This window comes from Octopus sinensis, unplaced genomic scaffold (genome assembly GCF_006345805.1).
Source record: "Octopus sinensis unplaced genomic scaffold, ASM634580v1 Contig07123, whole genome shotgun sequence".
NCBI classification, from domain to species: Eukaryota; Metazoa; Mollusca; class Cephalopoda; order Octopoda; family Octopodidae; genus Octopus; species Octopus sinensis.
Genome location: NW_021829853.1, coordinates 117,125 through 136,586, shown reverse-complemented (window position 1 = coordinate 136,586; position 19,462 = coordinate 117,125). Strand labels below are relative to the sequence as shown.

Genomic DNA, 19,462 nt, shown 5'->3' with positions numbered 1-19,462 from the left:
GTAAACTTAGCAAAGATGAAGAGTAAGAAGCAAAGGTATCTTCAGGGAAATGGTTTGATGTGCAGAAAAGTAGACCTTGTGAGAACAAATAAGAGAGATTTTGTTGTTTGTATGAAGCTTTGTTATTTTAATATAAAGATGTGTAATGAGAGCAGATGTTTAATAAAAAGATCCCCTTTATCTAGTTTTTTTGGTTTGACCAAGGCATAATTGTGCAGTAGAAATGTTTGAATGAATTAAATTTATTTACATTCAGTATTATGGTGCAAGGAAAATGTTTTTGAATTATAAATGTGTTTTTGTTGAAACCAAGAAAAATATTACATCAGGATCTGTTTGTTTCAGATGCAACAAAACGGAAAAATTTACCTGCCTGGATTCGAGAGGGTTTAGAAAAAATGGAAAGAGAGAAGCAGAAAAAGTTAGAGAAAGAGAGAAAAGATAAGGAGCAAATTGAGGCATTGAAAGCAAAAGAAAATGCCGAAAAAGAAGCCACAGAGGAAGTATTAAAAGAGAGAGCTGAAGGAAAACTTGAGGGCAAAGATGGGTTCTCAGTCATCAAAAGTCGTTTTGTAAGTAATTCTTGCTCAACTGGAATTTGGTTGCATATTCTGTGGAATGATTTGTTGGTGAGGAAGGCAGTATTGAGTGGAGATTTAGTTTGTGACTAACAATTACACTTATGGAGTAAAGATTATTTTGCCAACTTAACATGGCAGTCCTGGTTTAGGACAAATGTTGCTGTAATTTAGCCCCAGGAGACATCGTCTCCAGCTGGCTATACGACACTATCTGTGTCCTTATATTTTCAAATAAGGGAATCTAGCACCCCCACTCAGCTCAAAACAATATCTGTGTATCACGATTTCTGGGTTATGACAGCAACATTCATCCTAAACCAGGACTGCCATGTTTTGTTGGCAAATTAATCTTTACTCCAAAGTACTGTTGCTGAATATCTCTCGTCAGATTTACAAATAGCAATTTTCTAATTATTCTCATCATCATTATTTTTATATTTGCTTTTTCTATGCTGGCATGGGTTGGACGAGGCTTATTGCAACAGTTGTTTTACAACTTGTCACCGATTCCTATATTGATCTTCACATGAAACTTACAAGCTACAAGGCCTAATTCTTTTACACGGCATAAAAAAAATGCATCATCTCTCTATGATGTCAATGGGAAAACATAAAGCATTTGCACTTGCATGTGCACACACACACACACACACATTCTGCTTTGAAAGGAAGAAAGGAAAGTTGACTTCAACAGGGTTTGAATTTAGATTGCAGAAGAATTGGTGCCAATACTGTTAGGCATCCTGCTGGATGTCCCACAGATTCTTTTAACTTATGATGCCTTAGGATCAATAAGGTTCCAAGTGTTTTATGGTATAGTGTACCTGGGACTATCCTATCCAGTGTGTCTTCCCTTTAGGATGGGAGAGAAATTTGGTTATTGGTTGAGTAATTATGTAGAGGCTCCCTAATTTGTCAAATGCTTGTTGTGTAGATAGATGTGTGTAGGGGCAGAAAGAGGGCCTGTTGTGTCTATTTATGCATAAGTAGTAATCTAATTAATTAAATAAGGAATTACACAATTGAATCTAATAGGCTGGACTCATGTCAGCATCTCGGTAGATATTAGCAATTTTCAGTGATTGTGGAGTAGAAAGAAAGAGAGGGAGAATCCTGCCTTTTTCTAATGCATACACACACACACACACACACAATTTATTATTCTATTTTACAAATGTGTTGTCGATATTTTAAAGGAGTCAGATGAAGAGGAAACGAGAGGCAGCGACAGTAAAAGTCCGCAAGAGGAACCAGTTGTTAAAACTGAAAAACGTTCACCCTCACCTGATGCTTACAAGACTGAAGAAGAAAAAGAAGCCGAATTGGTAAATACTTCAATGTTGTTGTTGTTATGCTTAACTGTTAGTAGAAATTGATGGTGCTACTTAATGTTGGAAATAGATCGAAGGGGATAACTTGATCGAATCATGAATTTCAGGGGAGTTAACTTGTTACTCTACTTAACCAAAAAGCCTGTTTAATGATTGGACATCTTCAACAGAATGCATCAAGGCCAACAGGAAATGGTGTTTCCTAGGGCTAAATAACAGTAGTATTCTTTCCTTTTATGGGACTGTCACATTAAGTTGACAACATACTATCACTTTATGGTGTCATGTAGCTTCTACAAGTTTACTGTAGGGTGTTGAAGTAGGTTCCTTTACAGCTTTCTTGGGACATGTTAACTGTCATTCTACATTTTCCATTATAGCAAATAAAAGTGCGAAGATATTTGACTGAGATCCTCTTAGATGTGACAAATACGGAAATCGAAGCTGTTGCCAAGGAAGTTTATTTCAAAGCCAGAAACCGAGCGGCCAAAGGTAATTTTATACAACATCTTTCATTTTATTCTCCTGTTTTTAAATGATTTCATTCTCTCTTAAGTTATTCATTGATGATTCACAGTGGCTTCCTGCTACAATGTCCAGTTTATTATTATTATTTAAATAATGATAATAATAATCTCATTATGAGGATATGTTATCAGAAATGTTTAAATTAGTCATCCCTGATTCATCAAATTGTTGGAGCATCCCCCCCTAAGAAGTCTCCATCTTGATGTGGAGGAACTCAGTTTTGTGGGAAGTCTTTGTCTCTTGGAGCCATATTCTTCAGATGATTTGGACTTACTATCGCAAGATGATAAAACAACAGTTATAAAACAGCTTCTGCTGCTGCTATCAGGTGAGCTCTACACTCCATGGTGACCAATGCAGAACTTTGTTGAGAGTTAAGTATATTGGGTTATGGTCATCTTGTAGTAGAAACGATAAAGTACAAACTGACAACTCTTTAAACCATAGTTTAACTCCCTTTCTAACTTGGTTAAATGCCGCTTCCTACTTCCTGAAGTACTGAGCAGTTGTATTGCAGTTCAGCTTGGAATGCTCCTGTGACAGAGTGTGGTCAGTGGAATTGGAAAGGATATCTCCAAAACATTTTCATATTGTTATTTTTGGATGGAATGCAGCTATGGTTTTTAGAGATATGAACCATTTGTTGATGGGAAATTTGGTCTAAGAATACAAAGGTACTGTTTTTCTGAGATTATTTATCACTTCAATGAATGTAGCTGGATATATCTACAGTTGCTAATCTGCAATTGAGGGCTGTATCGTTAAGAACATCAGCATTAAAAATATCCATTAAGGCAAATGTATGGATTGACTGACACATGTAATAATACTTGGGAGGAAGCTGGCATAACGCACGAATTCAAATAGATAAGGGTGGAAGAAAAGGAAATGGCTGTTTACAAAAAATGTTGGTTCCATTTACGAATCACCTTCAGGACTGTTATGGATCTCAATGTCATTGGATAATTAATATATGGTAATCGGATTGGTAAGATTAAGTTTATATCAACACAAGTAGACAATATTTTCTACTGTCATAACAACACTGGATCCTGTAGTTGTAAAAAAAAACTGAAAGGAGTATTCTGGAAATTACCATAAGATAACTATTTAATATTTGTTGAAATGGTTTGTGTTTGTTTTTGAAATAAAGAAATTTTAAGAGACTTGATTTGAAATAAAGAAGGTTTAAGTGCCATTGATATAAAAACAACCTGGTTTGAAATTTTGTTTTGGTTAGATAATAAAAAAAAAAAGAAATTAAAAGAAAACACCTAGAATGTGTTGAATTACAATCTTTGGGGTGGTGGAAGTTGTTGAGGGTAAAAAAAAAGATGTCTTTGTTGAGAATGAAGTAAAATGTGACATGAACTGGGTGAATGATTGATGAAGAATAGCTAGTGGTATCTTCAAAGGAATATATTCTTTTCACTTGCTGGATATCTTACAAGTGGCTTACCATTCTGGCCTCTGATTCTATTTACCATTTATCCACTATTTCTCTATTCTGTTACTAAACAAATTCCACACATATAAGGGAGAAGGCTCTTTGTATCAGAAGATCTTTCACTTTTTACCCCAGCAAGACACACCACACACACATTATTTAATAATATATGTCATATATTATACAACATATATGTGTGTGAGCAAAGTATGTAATATGTATATATATATATTTTAATATTTCTATATTTATATATACACAAACGTGTGTGTGTGTGATCAGTGTTTTATCAACAATTGTTATGATGCTAGCACATACCATGGGTCAGACCGCAGCACTCATTGAGGCAATTTTTCTATAGCCCGATGCCTTTCCTGCCACAAACCTCTCCTATTTCCAGATGAGGGGTTATTTTTCACCCCATGTTTTGAGCAGCGGCCAGACATGTTTTTGTGGCAGATGTAAAGAGAGATACCATCTGTGCAGGGAGCTGGACATGCTTTCACGATAGAAGCAAGCAAAAAAATGCTGTGCCTACACACAGGGCAAACAATGTCAAAATATTGGGAAACACACACACCCACCCACACACACATCCTGTAGTTTCAGCCTACCAGTTCCACCTGCAAAGCATTGGACAGCCTGAAGCTATAATATATTACTTGTGTATGTGTGTGTGTGTGGCTGTATTCCCAATTGTGGATGAAACTCTGAGTTGCAAGTTACTTTGATTCCATCTCATTGACTTCAAGAATATTTTTTATAAGGAAATTTTAAAATAAAGAAAGCCAAAAAATCTTTTAAAAAAACAAAAAACAGAATACCCATTTCGCAATTGTGATATACTGACTGACTTATTGATACATGTATAGATAATTGGCAATAATCAATACAGGTCTAACTTTTCCTTTAGAATTCCATTGATTTGTTTTGGTTTTCTTCAAATAAAAATTTCCACCAATTGTGTTTTCTTTTATTTTTATTTTTATTTGTTTTTTGGTGTTTGGTGCAAAAAGGAGAATAAGTATAATAGTCTATGAAAGTGTGTGTGTGTATGTGTGTTTGCATCTTAAGGATTTAGTAACTTTCTTAAGAGTTGTGAAATAATTGTTTTTTTTTTTTTGTTATACAATGAAGCTGGAAGTAGATAAAGCTACAAATAATAGCTTGTAGATATTGGATAAATATTTCCATGCTATTATAGTTTTATCTATTATGAGTTTCACTGTTTAAAAAAGGAGAAAAATAAAAAATATATATCTAACATCTTGAATTTGCAGAGATTTTTTTTTTTTTATATTAATGTTCAGTTGATGATTTTGATATTTTGAGTTAATATTCTGTTAATAAAATAATTAAACGATATCATTTTATCCTATTGTATTTAATTTATTGTAAGATATTTCAGTTTTCTGCTAAACACGTAAAGGTTTACTGCTATTAAAAATGGTTTTCTTATTTGCCACTAAAAACTACATCTTCCGATTTAGATATTCCTTATAAAATGGTGATTTCTGTCTCTGGAAGCAGGTTCTAGGTTGTTCCTTAGTAAAGCGTCTTTGAGATTTAAAAAAATTATTTTAGAGCCTTTTCAAAGCTCTTTCTTTCGGATCATCATTGTTCTTTAGATTTAAAAAGTTTGATTTCTAAGTCAAGGAATCTTAAAAGGAATTAAGGGTAAGGGAAATGTTTTTTATTATGTCCTGCCTCCATCCCCCACTGGCCTTAGTATATTCTTTTTTTCTACTCTAGGCAAGAGCCCCAAAATTTTTGGGGAGGGGGCCAGTCAATTAGATCAACCCCAGTACACAACTGGTACTTGATTTATCGACTCCAAAAGTATGAAAGGCAAAGTTGACCTCAGCAGAATTAGCCTTAGTATATTAAATGTGTCTTTGTGCATGTGTGCGTCCCCACTTGACAACTGGACTTTTTATATTCTTCTGTTGCTGCTGCTTGTCACACATCCAAATACGAGTAATTATTTCTTAATTAGATTCAAAGCCTTAGAGAAAACCTCAAATATGTCCAGTGAGATAATAATAATAATAATAATAATAATAATATCATCTGCCATAGGATTTTTATAGCAGACTCTTTATGTTTCAAGTTTATCTGTTTTGGTTTCTTGGACATAGTAAAGTAAAACTGTTAGAAACTGTTGGATCTTTGTAGCCTGTTTGTCCCCTAAATGTTCTTCATTTGAACTGTTTATGAAACCAAAATACATTCAAACAGGAAATATCTGACTCTATTATTCTCTCTGATATAAATTTAAGATTTACATTCAGTTAAGTTTAATTACATAAACTATGTAATTAAAATGTATCAATTTTATTTAGTATGTTTTTATTATTATTATTTTTTTTGTAGCTAAATAATTGTGTGTCCAGGTGCTGAAATATCTCAGGAATTTGTATGTGTGTGTCATTTGAAGATTGAATGTGGAACAGAATTGGTATCTTCCATAGAAATAGGTGTTGGCTTAGATTATTGTTTGATTCAATAAAGCTTGGCTTTGTAAGCTGGTTCGTGTTTTGAGAAATAAAAAGAGGAAATATAATTATATTCGTTGATTAGATTATATATAAAAAAAAATATATATCTATGGAGAACATTTCAGCCCTCTGCTCACCTTTTTCCAAAATGAAATTCTTTCAACCGATTTTTTAGTTAGATTCCTCGAGTTTCAGCTGTTTTATAATAATATTGGTTTGGGTATTAGAGATGACAGACTTTGATCAATATAGAATATTATCAATGGTGACTATAGATCAAGTTAAGGCTTGTCTTTTACAGAAGAAAAGAAACTTTAGTCTCGTATGATTACGTAAATATTTGCTCTGAAACAAGAAGTTTACCTTTGATAACAATAATCATAATGTAGTAAAGATTGTTTGCCAACATAACATGGCAGTCCTGGTTTAGGATGAATGTTGCTGTAATTTAGCCCCAGGAGACATTGTCTCCAGCTGGCTATACGACACGATCTGTGTCCTTATATTTTTGAACAAGGGAATCTAGCATCACTACTCACCTCAAAACAATATCTGTGTATTGCGATTTCCAGGTTATTCTGTGCTGATGAAGGGAAATAACCTGGAAATCGCGATACACACATATTGTTTTGAACTGAGAATGGGGGTGCTAAAATTCCCTTGTTCAAAAATATGAGGACACAGATCGTGTTGTATAGCCAGCTGGAGACGATTTCTGCTGGGGCTAAATTACAGCAACATTCATCCTAAACTAGGACTGTCATGTTATGTTGGCAAACACTCTTTACTACAATGTACTGTTGCTGAATATCTCACGTGAGATTTAAGAATAGTAATTTTCTAATAATAACGATATTTACAAAAATATTTAATTCTGTGTAAAGGAATACATTTGTTTACTTGGAAACTTGAATCATTATCTGAAGATTCCGGTTGCTGTTCTTTGGTGAATGATTTAAGATAGTTAGAATACATTTAGCAGCAGAAGACCTGGTGAGATATGGTGTACTCTTAGTAAATACCAAGAAACATGTGAACTTTGAATAAGCTTTCCCTCAGTAAACCTTTATTTTTCTTCTTCAGCTTAATTAAAAAGCCAACATGTTTAATTGCTTTAATGCTAATTAAACACTTTTCTCATGTTAACTTCTGTTTTTAGTCTTTTTATGTACTCATTGACATTTGTTTGGTTGTTTTAGTTTTATGTATGTGTGTGTGTGTGTGTGTGTGTATGTATACACGCGTGCACACACACACACACACATGTATACATATTTTTTATTGAATCTTCGGTTCTTTAATGAGGACATTTTCATTAGATGTCAGTTCACCGCTGACAAAATTTGATTACATTCAATAATGAAATATTCATGCTGTCGCATGTTTATAGAAATTTTGACAGTTGAATCAATATTTTTACATCTTAGTCTTTTATCATTATTATTATTATTATTATTATAATGACCATCACTTGTTTGGATGTTGAGCTGGTATCATGTTTAAATTACTCACCTAATTGTTTTAAGACAATATGTTTTGTTTAGCCATAATTATTTGCAATAAAATTGAGCTGTGCTGCTTGGTAACATGTCCTAAGTATTTCTGTGGGTATTTTTTGATGAGATGCTGTTCAAGAATTATGTTTCAGAGTGAAAACCTTGTTACTTGATAAAACAATGCTGATGCTGCCTTCACTGTGTATGTCATCATCACCACATCCTCATCGGGGCTGCCAGGAGGTGCAGTGCTCCTGCTGCTATCTTTTGCAGCCCATTTGCTGTGTTTTTTAATCCTACAGACGTCTTCCTACTGATGCTTCTTGAATGCTTACCATGACTAATTATGATTTTTATAATTGTATGTAAGCCCCAGCAAAGCAGCTTGCCAACTCCACTGCTTTGGCTTCTTTGTCAACCCTTGGTAAGTACCGTTCGTTCCTTTTTTTCTGTCAAAAAAAAAACAACAAAACAAAACAAAACAAAAAAAAACAAAACAAAACCAAAAGCAAAAAACTTCTCATGAGAAATATTATTGCAATATTCTTATTAATATTTCTCATTTACTATTTCTCCCCTCATCTGCTTTTGAGCTCATTAACTTTGACGGACTTTCTGCTGTCCTGATGGCTCTTGTTATCCAAATCTTCAACTTCTGACTTTCTGCTGCTACTAATAAGGAGTTTAGCAAACAAATATCAATGATTTCATTTTTAATTAATTTTCATATCTCTTTGATATTTTTTTTAAGCCAGTGTTTGTTTTATTCTCGTTTGATTCCAACTTACAATAAACAGCTTTAATATGGATCAGATTTTTTTAAATTCTGATTTTTAAGATAATTTGTTTTACTTGAAAATTTGAATTGTATTGTGATTCTGTCTTAGAATTTGAGGTTTTAAAAATTTCAACTTTTTTTTTTCTTTGTAAACCCTTCAGTTTAAATGGAAATTTTTGCTTGAATTATATTGACTCAGATTCTATATTAAACCTCATCTGCCATTTTTGAGGGAATGTAAAATGGAATAAACCTTGCCTGATGAGATTGGGGCCTGGTGCAGCCTTCTGGCTTGCCAGTCCCCAGTCAAACCATCCAACTCATGCCGGCATGGAACGCGGATGTTAAACGATGATGATGATTACATGAAAATACTCTAAACTTGTATGTTATTGACACACGAGTTAGAAGTTTTTCTTTTCTTTTATATAAAACAACTGTAATCACAAAATCAATATGTTTTGTTTGCTATATTGTCTGAATTTACTTGATGGACAGCTAAAATGGCATGAGGTAATGTTTGCAAACCATTTAGATATTGCAGACAACATTTACAGGTTTGATGCTTTGTGTACAAGTGATCTGAGTTGAAGATAATCTATACAGAAGCGGAAACTAAAGATGACAAAAATAATGAAGGGCTGTTAATTAATGATTTTTAAGATCTATAAAAAAGGGCCACATCTTGTCTTCAATACTGATGGTGTTTATTTGATAGGGACTTACAAACTGAAATAAATTTTGTGTTTTGATGCCTATTTTCTTAAAGAAAAAAATATTGAAGACAGCCAGTGGGTTAATTGGGCCACAATGAAATTATTTCTTGCTTCACTTCTATGCTTTCCCCACAGGATATCTTCCCTAGAGAATTTCTATTTCTGACTGCCAGGTTTTTCTTTCAACCTGAAGCAATTCATTAATTACATTACCATATTATCAGCTTTGTCCATCTCCAAGTGTAAAAGAGAGAGGATAGTGGTATTGCCATTCCTTTTGTAATGAAAAGAGAATGCCGTATTTATAAAATATCTCATTCTCAATGCGTAAAGTTATCTTTGAAATGAGACAATGAGATTAGCTAGTTTGGTTGATTATGAAATAATAATAATAATAGCTTTGTTGGCAGCAGATATGTTTCTTGTTCTGGTGGTATCAGATGGTCCATTCCTATTAATAAGCCATTAAGCATTGATGGTAACCACATATCTATAACCAGTGCAATGTTTTCCTATTGTTTACAATTAATATTTCCTTAACTTGCCTTTGTCCATTGTCTCTCCTTTCCTCTTAACTAAAACAATTATGTTGTGTTGGTTGTTGACATTTTCCTTCGGCTTTGAAATGTCAATTCCGTTACAGGAAATGGTAAGCCATTGTTTTAAAAATCTTTTTTTGTGTTTTATTACTATATATATAAAACACTTTTTTTGTTGCAATAGGAGAAATGTGATTTAGTAAATTGCTTTGCTACTTTCATGAGACATGTTTAATTGCTATTCTAACGACAAACTGACCATCTTTCTTATCCTGATAATTAATAGTTTCACACTTTTTGTTTAGGTGTTGGTTCAGACTCTGGCAGTGATGAGGAAACTCCTTATAAACCAAGCAAAATTACTGACAATGACAGCGATGAAGAATCTGACAATGCACTCCATGAACGAATACGACAAAGGCAGCTCTCTCGGCAACAACGGAGAAATTCTGATAACAGTAATTCCGACTCTGATGGCGGCGCAGGTGAGGAATTCTTACAACAGTTTCTTGGCTATCAATTTCTACATCATACAACCAATTCATTCATTTTTTCCACTCATTATTCCTTAGTCAACCCCTCCAGAGGGTTTTATCAGACTCATCTGTCATTAGACATTTCTGCTGGATTCCCAAGTGTAACCAATCAAGAGACTATGGATATTATCCAACCATCACATTCTTGGTTTACCCCTGCATCTCCTGCCAGCTGGCTCAGTTTGAAGAATCTATCTTGTGATTCTTTACCACAACATTCTCATCACATATCCATAATTCTGAAGTTGTGACCTCTCAGTGTGGAGAGCCGCATGACCAGAGACACTCATTGACCCTCAGATCTATTCTTTTAAAGGCTTTGGTCAGAGGACTGCAGTCATGCTGGAGCACCCTGTCAAGTAATGTTACTCGCTATGTCATACAACCAATAAATCCAATCTATGTATATATAAACAAAATCTCATAGTGTTGAAAACTCTTAAAGCCCTATGATTTATTGATTTCTGCAACTCCATAATCCTGAATGTCAGAATTAACTTTCTAATTTTCTGTGATATATATATATGAATTTTTTGCGTAATGAGATAAAAAGCCAAGGCTGTATAGATATTAGAGCATTTATAGATAGGTCTTACAGCTGTTTCTAGGATATTAATTAATAATATCCCTTCATCGGAGACGGTGTGAGAGGAAAAATATGACTTAATTTTTCCTCTCACACTGTCTCCGATGAAGGAATATTATTAATTAATATTCTAGAAACAGCTCTAAGACCTTCTATCTATAAATGCTCTAATATCTATACAGCCTTGGCTTTTTATCTCATTACGCAAAAAATTCATATATACACACGCTGACATAGAACCCTTTATTCGCAATATTACTGAATCTGGAACTTAACTATGGTCTGTCTATAGCACTTATTCAGCATTACCTGACACCTTTGGGTCTCAATGTCACCACTATCTCTTATATATATATATATATATATATATATATATATATATATATATATATATATATTATATATATATATATATGCTGTTGGTATGTAAAAAGCACCATTTGAGCATGGCTGATGCCAGTGCTTTAAAAGGCACCCACTACACTCTATGAATGGTTGGCGCTAGGAAGGGCTGTAGAAACCTTGCCAAATCAGATAGGAGCCTGGGCAGCCTCCTGGCCTGCCAATTCTCAGTCAAACCGTCCAACCCATGCCAGCATGGAAAGTGGACGTTAAACAATGACAGTGATTATATCTATATAGTGAGAAAATGCTGTTTAAAATACTTTAAAAATAATTTGGTTCATCAAAGAATACTGGACTTTGTTCACTGAAAGGTCTACACCCTTGCCAGGACACCATAGAAAATTTAATAACTTTCAATATTTCATTTCAGCCTGATAGTTATTCTATTGATTGCTATATCTTATTTTATTGATCATTATAGGAGGGGTCACGTAACTGTAAACATACTCATGTACACAGACGCACATGCATGCGTGAGATGGGGCTTTTCATACTATTTCGTTCTGCCATATTTCACTCCCAAGCTATTGGCTGGTTTGAGGCACTTGTAGTAGAGACACTTGCCCAAGGTGTCATGCAATAGCTCTAAACTATAATCCATATGGTTATGGTGTCAACTTTTTAACCATCTACAAGCCATAGCTGCATCTGTGAAATGTAATTTTCTAACACAAGACTAATGCAATTAGTAAAAAGGAAAATATGAAAAACAACCTAAAAATTCATTTCCTATAAATATCTTGAAAGTAAGCTTTGTTGTTAGGGTTGTGACTGTACAACAGTGTGTTTATTAACATTGTATGGTGGTAAGTATGTAAACAACATTTCTGTCTATTTCTTCAATTTCTGATTTTTTTTTTCCATTTTCACTTCTCACCAAATGTAATACACTGTAAAACCCCGTGTAATTTACACACTTTTTCTTCAGAAAAATTTAAAAAATACACTTTATGGAGTGCATAAATTATATGAGTAGATCGTTTCCAGAAATTTTTTTTGTTGAAAAAAGACGTACAGAATATAAATATTCGTACCAGAAGTTAACTCTGGCTCCCATACAGGTGGCACATAAAAAACACATTTTGAGCATGGTTGTTGCCAGAAGTGCTTGACTGGCCTTCATGCAGGTGGTATGTAAAAAACACCTTTTGAGCATGGTCGTTACTGGAACCACCTGACTGGCCCTCATGCAGGTGGCACATAAAAGCACCCACTACATTCTCAGAATGGTTGGTATTAGGAAGGGCATCCAGTTGTAGAAATTTGCCAGATCAGATTGGAGCCTGGCGCAGCCTTCTTGCTCACCAGTCTTCAGTCAAGCCGTCCAACCCATGCCAGCATGGAAAGCAGACGTTAAATGACGATGATGATGATGAATGTCAGAATAAGATTCTACAAAAAAAAAATGGCTTAAGTATAATGAAGTTGACTTTTATTTATGGTAGGCAGTATAATGCTTACTTTGTATAAATTTACTAAAACCATTAAATGGTTAACTACTTCCTGAAGTCTGACGTTCATGCCGGTAAACACAGTCCAGGCCATATTTTACATTGCTTAGAGTTTCTACCTATCGCAATGGAGCAGCATATGGATATTCCTGACTGAAAAAGAATGTAATGATAATGGATAATCTTGATTGTATGTTTTTATTTTTGTCTGTTTATTACTAAACACAGTTTTAAGTTTGTCATACTGTTTACGCCATTTTCAAACATTGGCTTAATTAACATTAAATGCCTCCCAGCAGCTCTATTGCCACATTCAAATGCATATTCAACAGATTTAATTTCTCCTACGCAGTAAACGATTCATAAGTTTTGCCCATACTGACAATAATGGTAATAACAAATTTTAAAGTTTGCTTGACATCTTATAAGTGTGAAAGGGATTAAAATTTCGATACTCCGTTACCAAAGGTTCCGACAAGAATAGGTAGAAAAGAATTCTGTTTATATAATCAGTTTGATCAGTCACCTTCCTCTGTCGGTTGATTAAAGTGTCATCCAAGCTGATGTTTATTGGTAATTAAACTTATTTTGCAACACTTGTGCATATTTATCAGCTTTGTTTTTGTTGATAAGAATTATCAACTTTTCCTGTGATTGTGATTTGAGAAGACATACAGAAGTATGCTAAAGATTGGACATAATCTCTTGTGGGCAAGAAATGTAAAATAAGGTTTATTATAAACAACACAAACATTTTGTAATCTAATAGCTTTCAATGTGATACCTGTTAAACAGAAATTATTTTTATGTAATGAAAATTTAACAAAATCTAATCATAAGTAAGTGAAATTATGCTAAATAAAACTAAATTGAAAAACCTTTTTCCCTTGGCTATATCGTCAATTCTGAAAACTTTTGGGTGCAAATTTTACATGAGTAGAAGCTTTTTTTAACAAATTTTATCCTGAAAAATCACCTGCGTAAATTACACAGGTGTGCAAATTACATCGGTTTTTACGGTATTTAATAAAGCTCTAAACCAACTTTCCCATCTCAAAACTCTTTTCTGTTTCAGAGCCAAGTCCTGTTTCATATCGGGAGAAGATGGCCTCAACTAATATTGAAAGTGGTCTTGATAAATCCTTATATAACATCCCAAGCAGAAAAGACAAGAATTCTGGTCAAGATCTTAGATCTGATGACAATGAAGACAAAAGTTTGGGTGACAAAATTAGTCTGTCGAAACCATCTGCTGACAGTGGGAAAGACAATCAAAAATTTATTAAGGAGACAAGAACTGTATCGAAAAAGGACTTGAAATCATGTAAGAAATCTGGTGTAAAATCTGTTAGCAGCAGCAGCGGCAGTAGCAGCAGTTCAAGTAGCAGTAGTAGTAGTAGCAGCTCTAGTAGTAGTGGTGGTGGTGGAGGTGATGATGATGATGACGATGACGACGACGATGATGATGATGGCGGTGGAGAAGGTTATTCTGACTCTGACAGTTCTAATAGTTCGACCGATTCGTCAAGCAGTGATGGAAGTTCTTCATCTGGTTCTTCTAGCTCTGATGAAAAGAAGAAAAAAATGGCCAAAGTCTTTCACCATGATAAGATGCAGAGTTATTTAAAGAAAAAAGAACGTGATGGGAGGTCGAAACAACACGACTACCCTGATGGGGGTAAGATTAGCAAAGATGAGTCTAAGAGGCGTAGTGGAAGCGGGAGGAAAAGTAGTCACGACGATGACAGATACCGACGTAGTGGCTCTCGGGACAGTTACAAATCTGCTAGTTATGACCGTCAACATAGTCGGGGCTCTGACCGTTACGCTACCACCGAGAAATACAGCAGGGAAAGTTCTGAGAGTAGTAACCGACGGCACCGAGGGGACAGATTTTCTGACGACAAATATAATGAGAAATACTACCAGAGTAGCCGTAGTGGTCATCGTAAACCTAGCAAGGAATATTATGAATGTGATTTGGTACCGACGAGAGAAGGCAGCTATAGTAGTGTAGGAAGTTCTACCTCAAAAAGTCGACAGTCGTCTAAGCGGAGGAGAGGTCGGTCATCCTCTGACAGCGACCACGGTAGCAGCCAAAGACATAATACTAAATCTAGCTATGACCGGTGGTATGAACAGCGTTCAGAGCGCTACAAGTACTCTTCAAGAGATAGACGTGATTATGACAGAAGCGGTAAGAGATCAAGTGGCAAATACAAGTCTAGATCCAGATCAAGGTGGGGCTACATTTCATTTATCAAATTTTACATATTTCATGTTTTGTTTTTTTGTTTTTGTGTCAATTTCTTTCACTCCTGTCTATTCCCCCCCCCCCCAATTTTGCTACATTTAAAAGTAATTTAATTTCTGAACTAAATGGGGGAAACTAAACATTCTTCCAGTCTCTCGGGTAACATTTACAAAGAAAATCAATTCTTATGAGTGTTTTTTTTATACCTATGTCAATATAACTGACACCTGTCATATTTTACTGTGTCCATGTGGTAGATATGACTATTTTGAAGAGACCCGGTTCCATTCATTTACAGCTTCTACAGAAAGAGCTGATTTATTATAATGGATTAATTAAAATCTTCTCCATTAAATATGAGTGTACTGTTGGTCTGTACAGTGAACATTTATATAAAATTTTCAAGGATTACATTTATAATTAGTAATTCTACAAGAGAACTAATTTCTTTTCCATTAAGATGTCCATAACACATCCAAGACGAGTCTGGGCTGTTATGGTTCCTGCTACCTTTATTTTATATTTTACTTCAGTCCAACTTAGAATGTTTCATTATAACTTTTAGTATTGTGTGTATGCATCTGGGTCGTTTCCTGTAACAGGAAATTGGTGCTTGCTTAGTTTATTTGGGGGGGAGGACTTGCTGCTAAATTTATGGTGAGAATAGCATTTCAAAACCTTGAGAAAATTCTTTAATAAGAACATATTTGGGATCATTAATTTAATGTTAATTTGAAGTTCGGTTATTTATTTATTATTCTACTCATTATAATGTGGACATGTTTTCAGATTGAGAAACAAAATTTAGTGAACTAATTAACTTACATTCCCATAATAAGTAAACAAAGAACTAATTTAATTATAGTTATTTTGTATTCTTTAAGAATATGATACTGACTGACATCCTTTGAGAAAAAAAAGTGATTTTTAAGGCTTAAAGGAGGTGTTGCTATTGTGTTGAACTTTCATCTTAACTGTTCCAGAAACTGTTTGCCTGCTTTGTTTCTTGGAGTCACCTAAATATATTAAAAGTGACCAGAGAAGAAACACCTAACCCCTATGGATGTTCTTTGCTGATGGGTAGCATTTGTAATATTCTGTAAATTTTGTATATTTGATAATTTCACTAAGGTATACTGGTGGTTATGTTTTGCTTTTTTTTTTTTTCCTAAAAAAAAAAAAAAATTCTTTTTATTTTTCTTGTTCCATTTTGTTATCTATTCAAAAACAGTAGTTTTAGCTGATAGTGTTTATGCTTGTTGTTCAATGACATGTTATTTAATGCCAAACCATCATGTATTTTCCTGTCGATTGATTGATTTATCCATTAAGTATATCCGTCCTTCCATTTGAAATCTTCTTTGTCCGATGATTTCATGTAATTTCACTTTTTATTTAATTTCAGATCAAGTTCCAGGTACAGAACTTAGAACAGGTGGTAATTTTTTTTTTATTTAGGTTCCCCCCTCTTCCCACCCCCTCCATCTCTTCATGACTCTTACATTGTACAGACATTTCTTATTAAAATTTATAAATTCATTCCTTTTGTATTTGTTTTGTTTTTCCACCATCCATCACTTCTGCAGCTTCTCTCTTTAGCCAGGAAAAAAAAAAATCTAAGAACATTCAGTACTCAGCTCCAAAATTAGCTGTGAGATTTTGAGATTATGGACATATTTTTGAGGCAGTGCCCCAGCCTGGCCACAAAAATATAAGATATTAGACACTGTATGCATAAGATATTAGCAAGTTCAGTCTTGTATTTACTAAAATAATAATACATTGTTGATGTGGTGGGACTGGCCGGGTTAACCTCCCTCAATCGACAACCATCCTCATGAACACAAACACCCACCCACCCTTTTTCATTTCTCATCTGCTTGAGATTAATTTCTTCTGATTTGTTATTGTTCATTCACTGCCAGCTAGAAAGAACTCCATTGTTTTTTTGGTTATTTACTCCAGTTTAATAAACCTCTTCCCCTCTCAACAAAAAACTAATCTGTCATCCACTCTATGATGCTCGATGGGCAACCAGGACTTCTGTGCCTTTCTGTCTCCCTTTGATTACACTCGGACAATAACTGCTATTGTCAGTGGGATATTATTTAGATCACACACTCCTCCCTCTGCTGTTGTCATGGAGACAGAACCAGAAATACCATATTCTTTCTATCCTTTAATTGCAGACATCATACAATAGCGATGTTTGTCATTGTAACATTTACTGGGTGATGAGACATTTCTCTCTTCCACTGCCATGGAAACAAACAGAGCTATCCCATTCTTAACATTGGTTTACATCCATGTAAAAGAGATTCAGTTCAGCAGTGTGAAATTATTTCCTGAAATACTTGAACAAAGCGAACTTTTCCTTTCATTTTCATCATAAACATCTTTCTTTTACACATATTTAAGATAATAAATCTATTGGGTTTTGTCTAAAAAAAAAAAGTCTGCTTAGTAAGTGGTTTGTCCTTGTTCCTTTACATACCATACAATGTTAAAGGAAGTAGTTTCTCACTGACCGGGGCCACAGGGATTAAATCAAATACCAGATTCTACTTCATTTTGTAGCATTTCAACTTTTTGCTGCGAGATGCTTTTTAAGTTGGAGTTATTTTGTTACTTTTACATTTGCACTTTTGAGGAGGAAAAAAAGTTACCAAACAACAATCAATATCATTTTCTCACCTTACAAAGCAGGTGAAATAAGAGCCTTTACTGAATAATAAAAAAAAGTTACAGTTCAGCAACAGGAAAGTGGCCAGGCTATAAAACAATGCCTCAATAATAATTGATTAAATTATGAACTGATTTGTAGTTTAGTTTTGTTGTGGTTAATGAAATTTCATTCTAATTTTATTTAAAAACTTTTGAAAATATTAATTCTAATAATTGATGCAGTTACTTGTTCAGATTTTTCCAAAATTTGCAACTGATGCATTTTGGTTTTGGTGCCAACATTAAGAGCAACTGGCATTGGTGGTTACTAGAAACAAGTCTTGACCCCATTTCAAATCTGCTTTCGTATTTATGGTCAATGATTTCACTACAACCAATTATCTATTCTGTATGCCCTGTCAAACAGATTCCTACAAACTGATGAAATGGAAACATTCCAGTCGTTTTGGTTAAAAATATTGTTCTAAATACAGTTGTATATTTAAGAGATGAGCAATTATTTACATTTGACGGATATTTGTCCTCATCTTGTTTGTTAACGTTTCAGTTGATATACCTTCCAGCCTTCAGTGTTTTGGGGAAATTTCGAACCTGGGTTCTCATTCCTAAGGTTCGATTCGAGGCAGTGACCTGAATAATAATAATATCAAAAAATACCTTAGGAATGAGAACCCAGGTTTGAATTTTCCCCAAGACACATGATGAAGGCTGGAGGGTATATATCAACCGAAACGTGTTAACAACAAACAAGATGAGGACAAATGTTTTGTTCTGAATGTTGAGACAAAATGTCATTGGTAGAGATTGTTGCAAGAATTGGTTAATGTTTCTGCTGGTGTTTGGAAAACAGAGTTTAAAGAGTGGACAATGTAAGCTGTGAAGGGAGGAAAATTGGTGGTGCTTAACCATTTCTGGTTCTTCTCTACTAAAGTCAAGTTTAGAAAGCATTTATAAATACGAAACTAACCATTTTTCAAGACTTAAATACTTTGGAGTAAAGATTGTTTGCCAACATAACATTGCAGTCCTGGTTTAGGACGAATGTTGCTGTAATTTAGCCCCAGGAGACATCGTCTCCAGCTGGTTATACGGTCCTTGTATGTTCGAAAATATAAGGACACAGATAGTGTCGTATAGCCAGCCAGAGACGATGTCTCCTGGGGCTAAATTACAGCAACATTTGTCCTAAACCAGGACAGCCATGTTATGTTGGCGAACAATCTTTACTCCAAAGTACTGTTGCTGAATATCTCTTGTAATTTTCTAATTCTAAATACTATTTAATAGAAACTTTGACTAAATCCTTCATATTCTCAATAAATTTCAAAATTAACTGAAATGCTATTTCAACAGAAACAGCATTTCAGAAGGGGCTTGATTTTTTTTTGTTTTTTTTTTTAAAAATTTATTTTAAGGATGGTGTAGCAAGAGAAGACTATGCTTTCAGGTTACACAGTTAATAATCAGATGCAGAGAAAAGCCTATTTGTCAGGCCGGGAGTAAATGTTGATTTGTGTGTCATGAAGGTTTACGTTGTATTTATTAGTTTGAGTGTAAAAAGCCTTAGTAAACAAGGGACTACCCCGTTTTGGTCAGGTGCAGCGTAAGTCTAATACATTAGGAATATTCTT

At 34.3% G+C, this 19,462-nt stretch overlaps 1 protein-coding gene across 2 annotated transcripts in view; it reads left to right on the top strand.

Moving 5' to 3' along the window:
* LOC115227777 (arginine/serine-rich protein PNISR) overlaps positions 1-16,685 on the top strand; it is a 48,512-nt gene extending 31,827 nt beyond the window's left edge. For both annotated transcript variants that reach the window (XM_029798512.2, XM_029798511.2), the window contains exons 7-13: positions 346-572; positions 1,778-1,906; positions 2,293-2,404; positions 8,252-8,305; positions 10,220-10,399; positions 13,968-15,132; positions 16,552-16,685. In XM_029798512.2, the coding sequence (XP_029654372.1) occupies positions 346-572; positions 1,778-1,906; positions 2,293-2,404; positions 8,252-8,305; positions 10,220-10,399; positions 13,968-15,132; positions 16,552-16,576 (1,892 nt within the window). In that variant the 3' untranslated portion in view covers positions 16,577-16,685. The remainder of the gene's footprint in view (positions 1-345; positions 573-1,777; positions 1,907-2,292; positions 2,405-8,251; positions 8,306-10,219; positions 10,400-13,967; positions 15,133-16,551) is intronic.
* Positions 16,686-19,462: the final 2,777 nt, after the last annotated feature.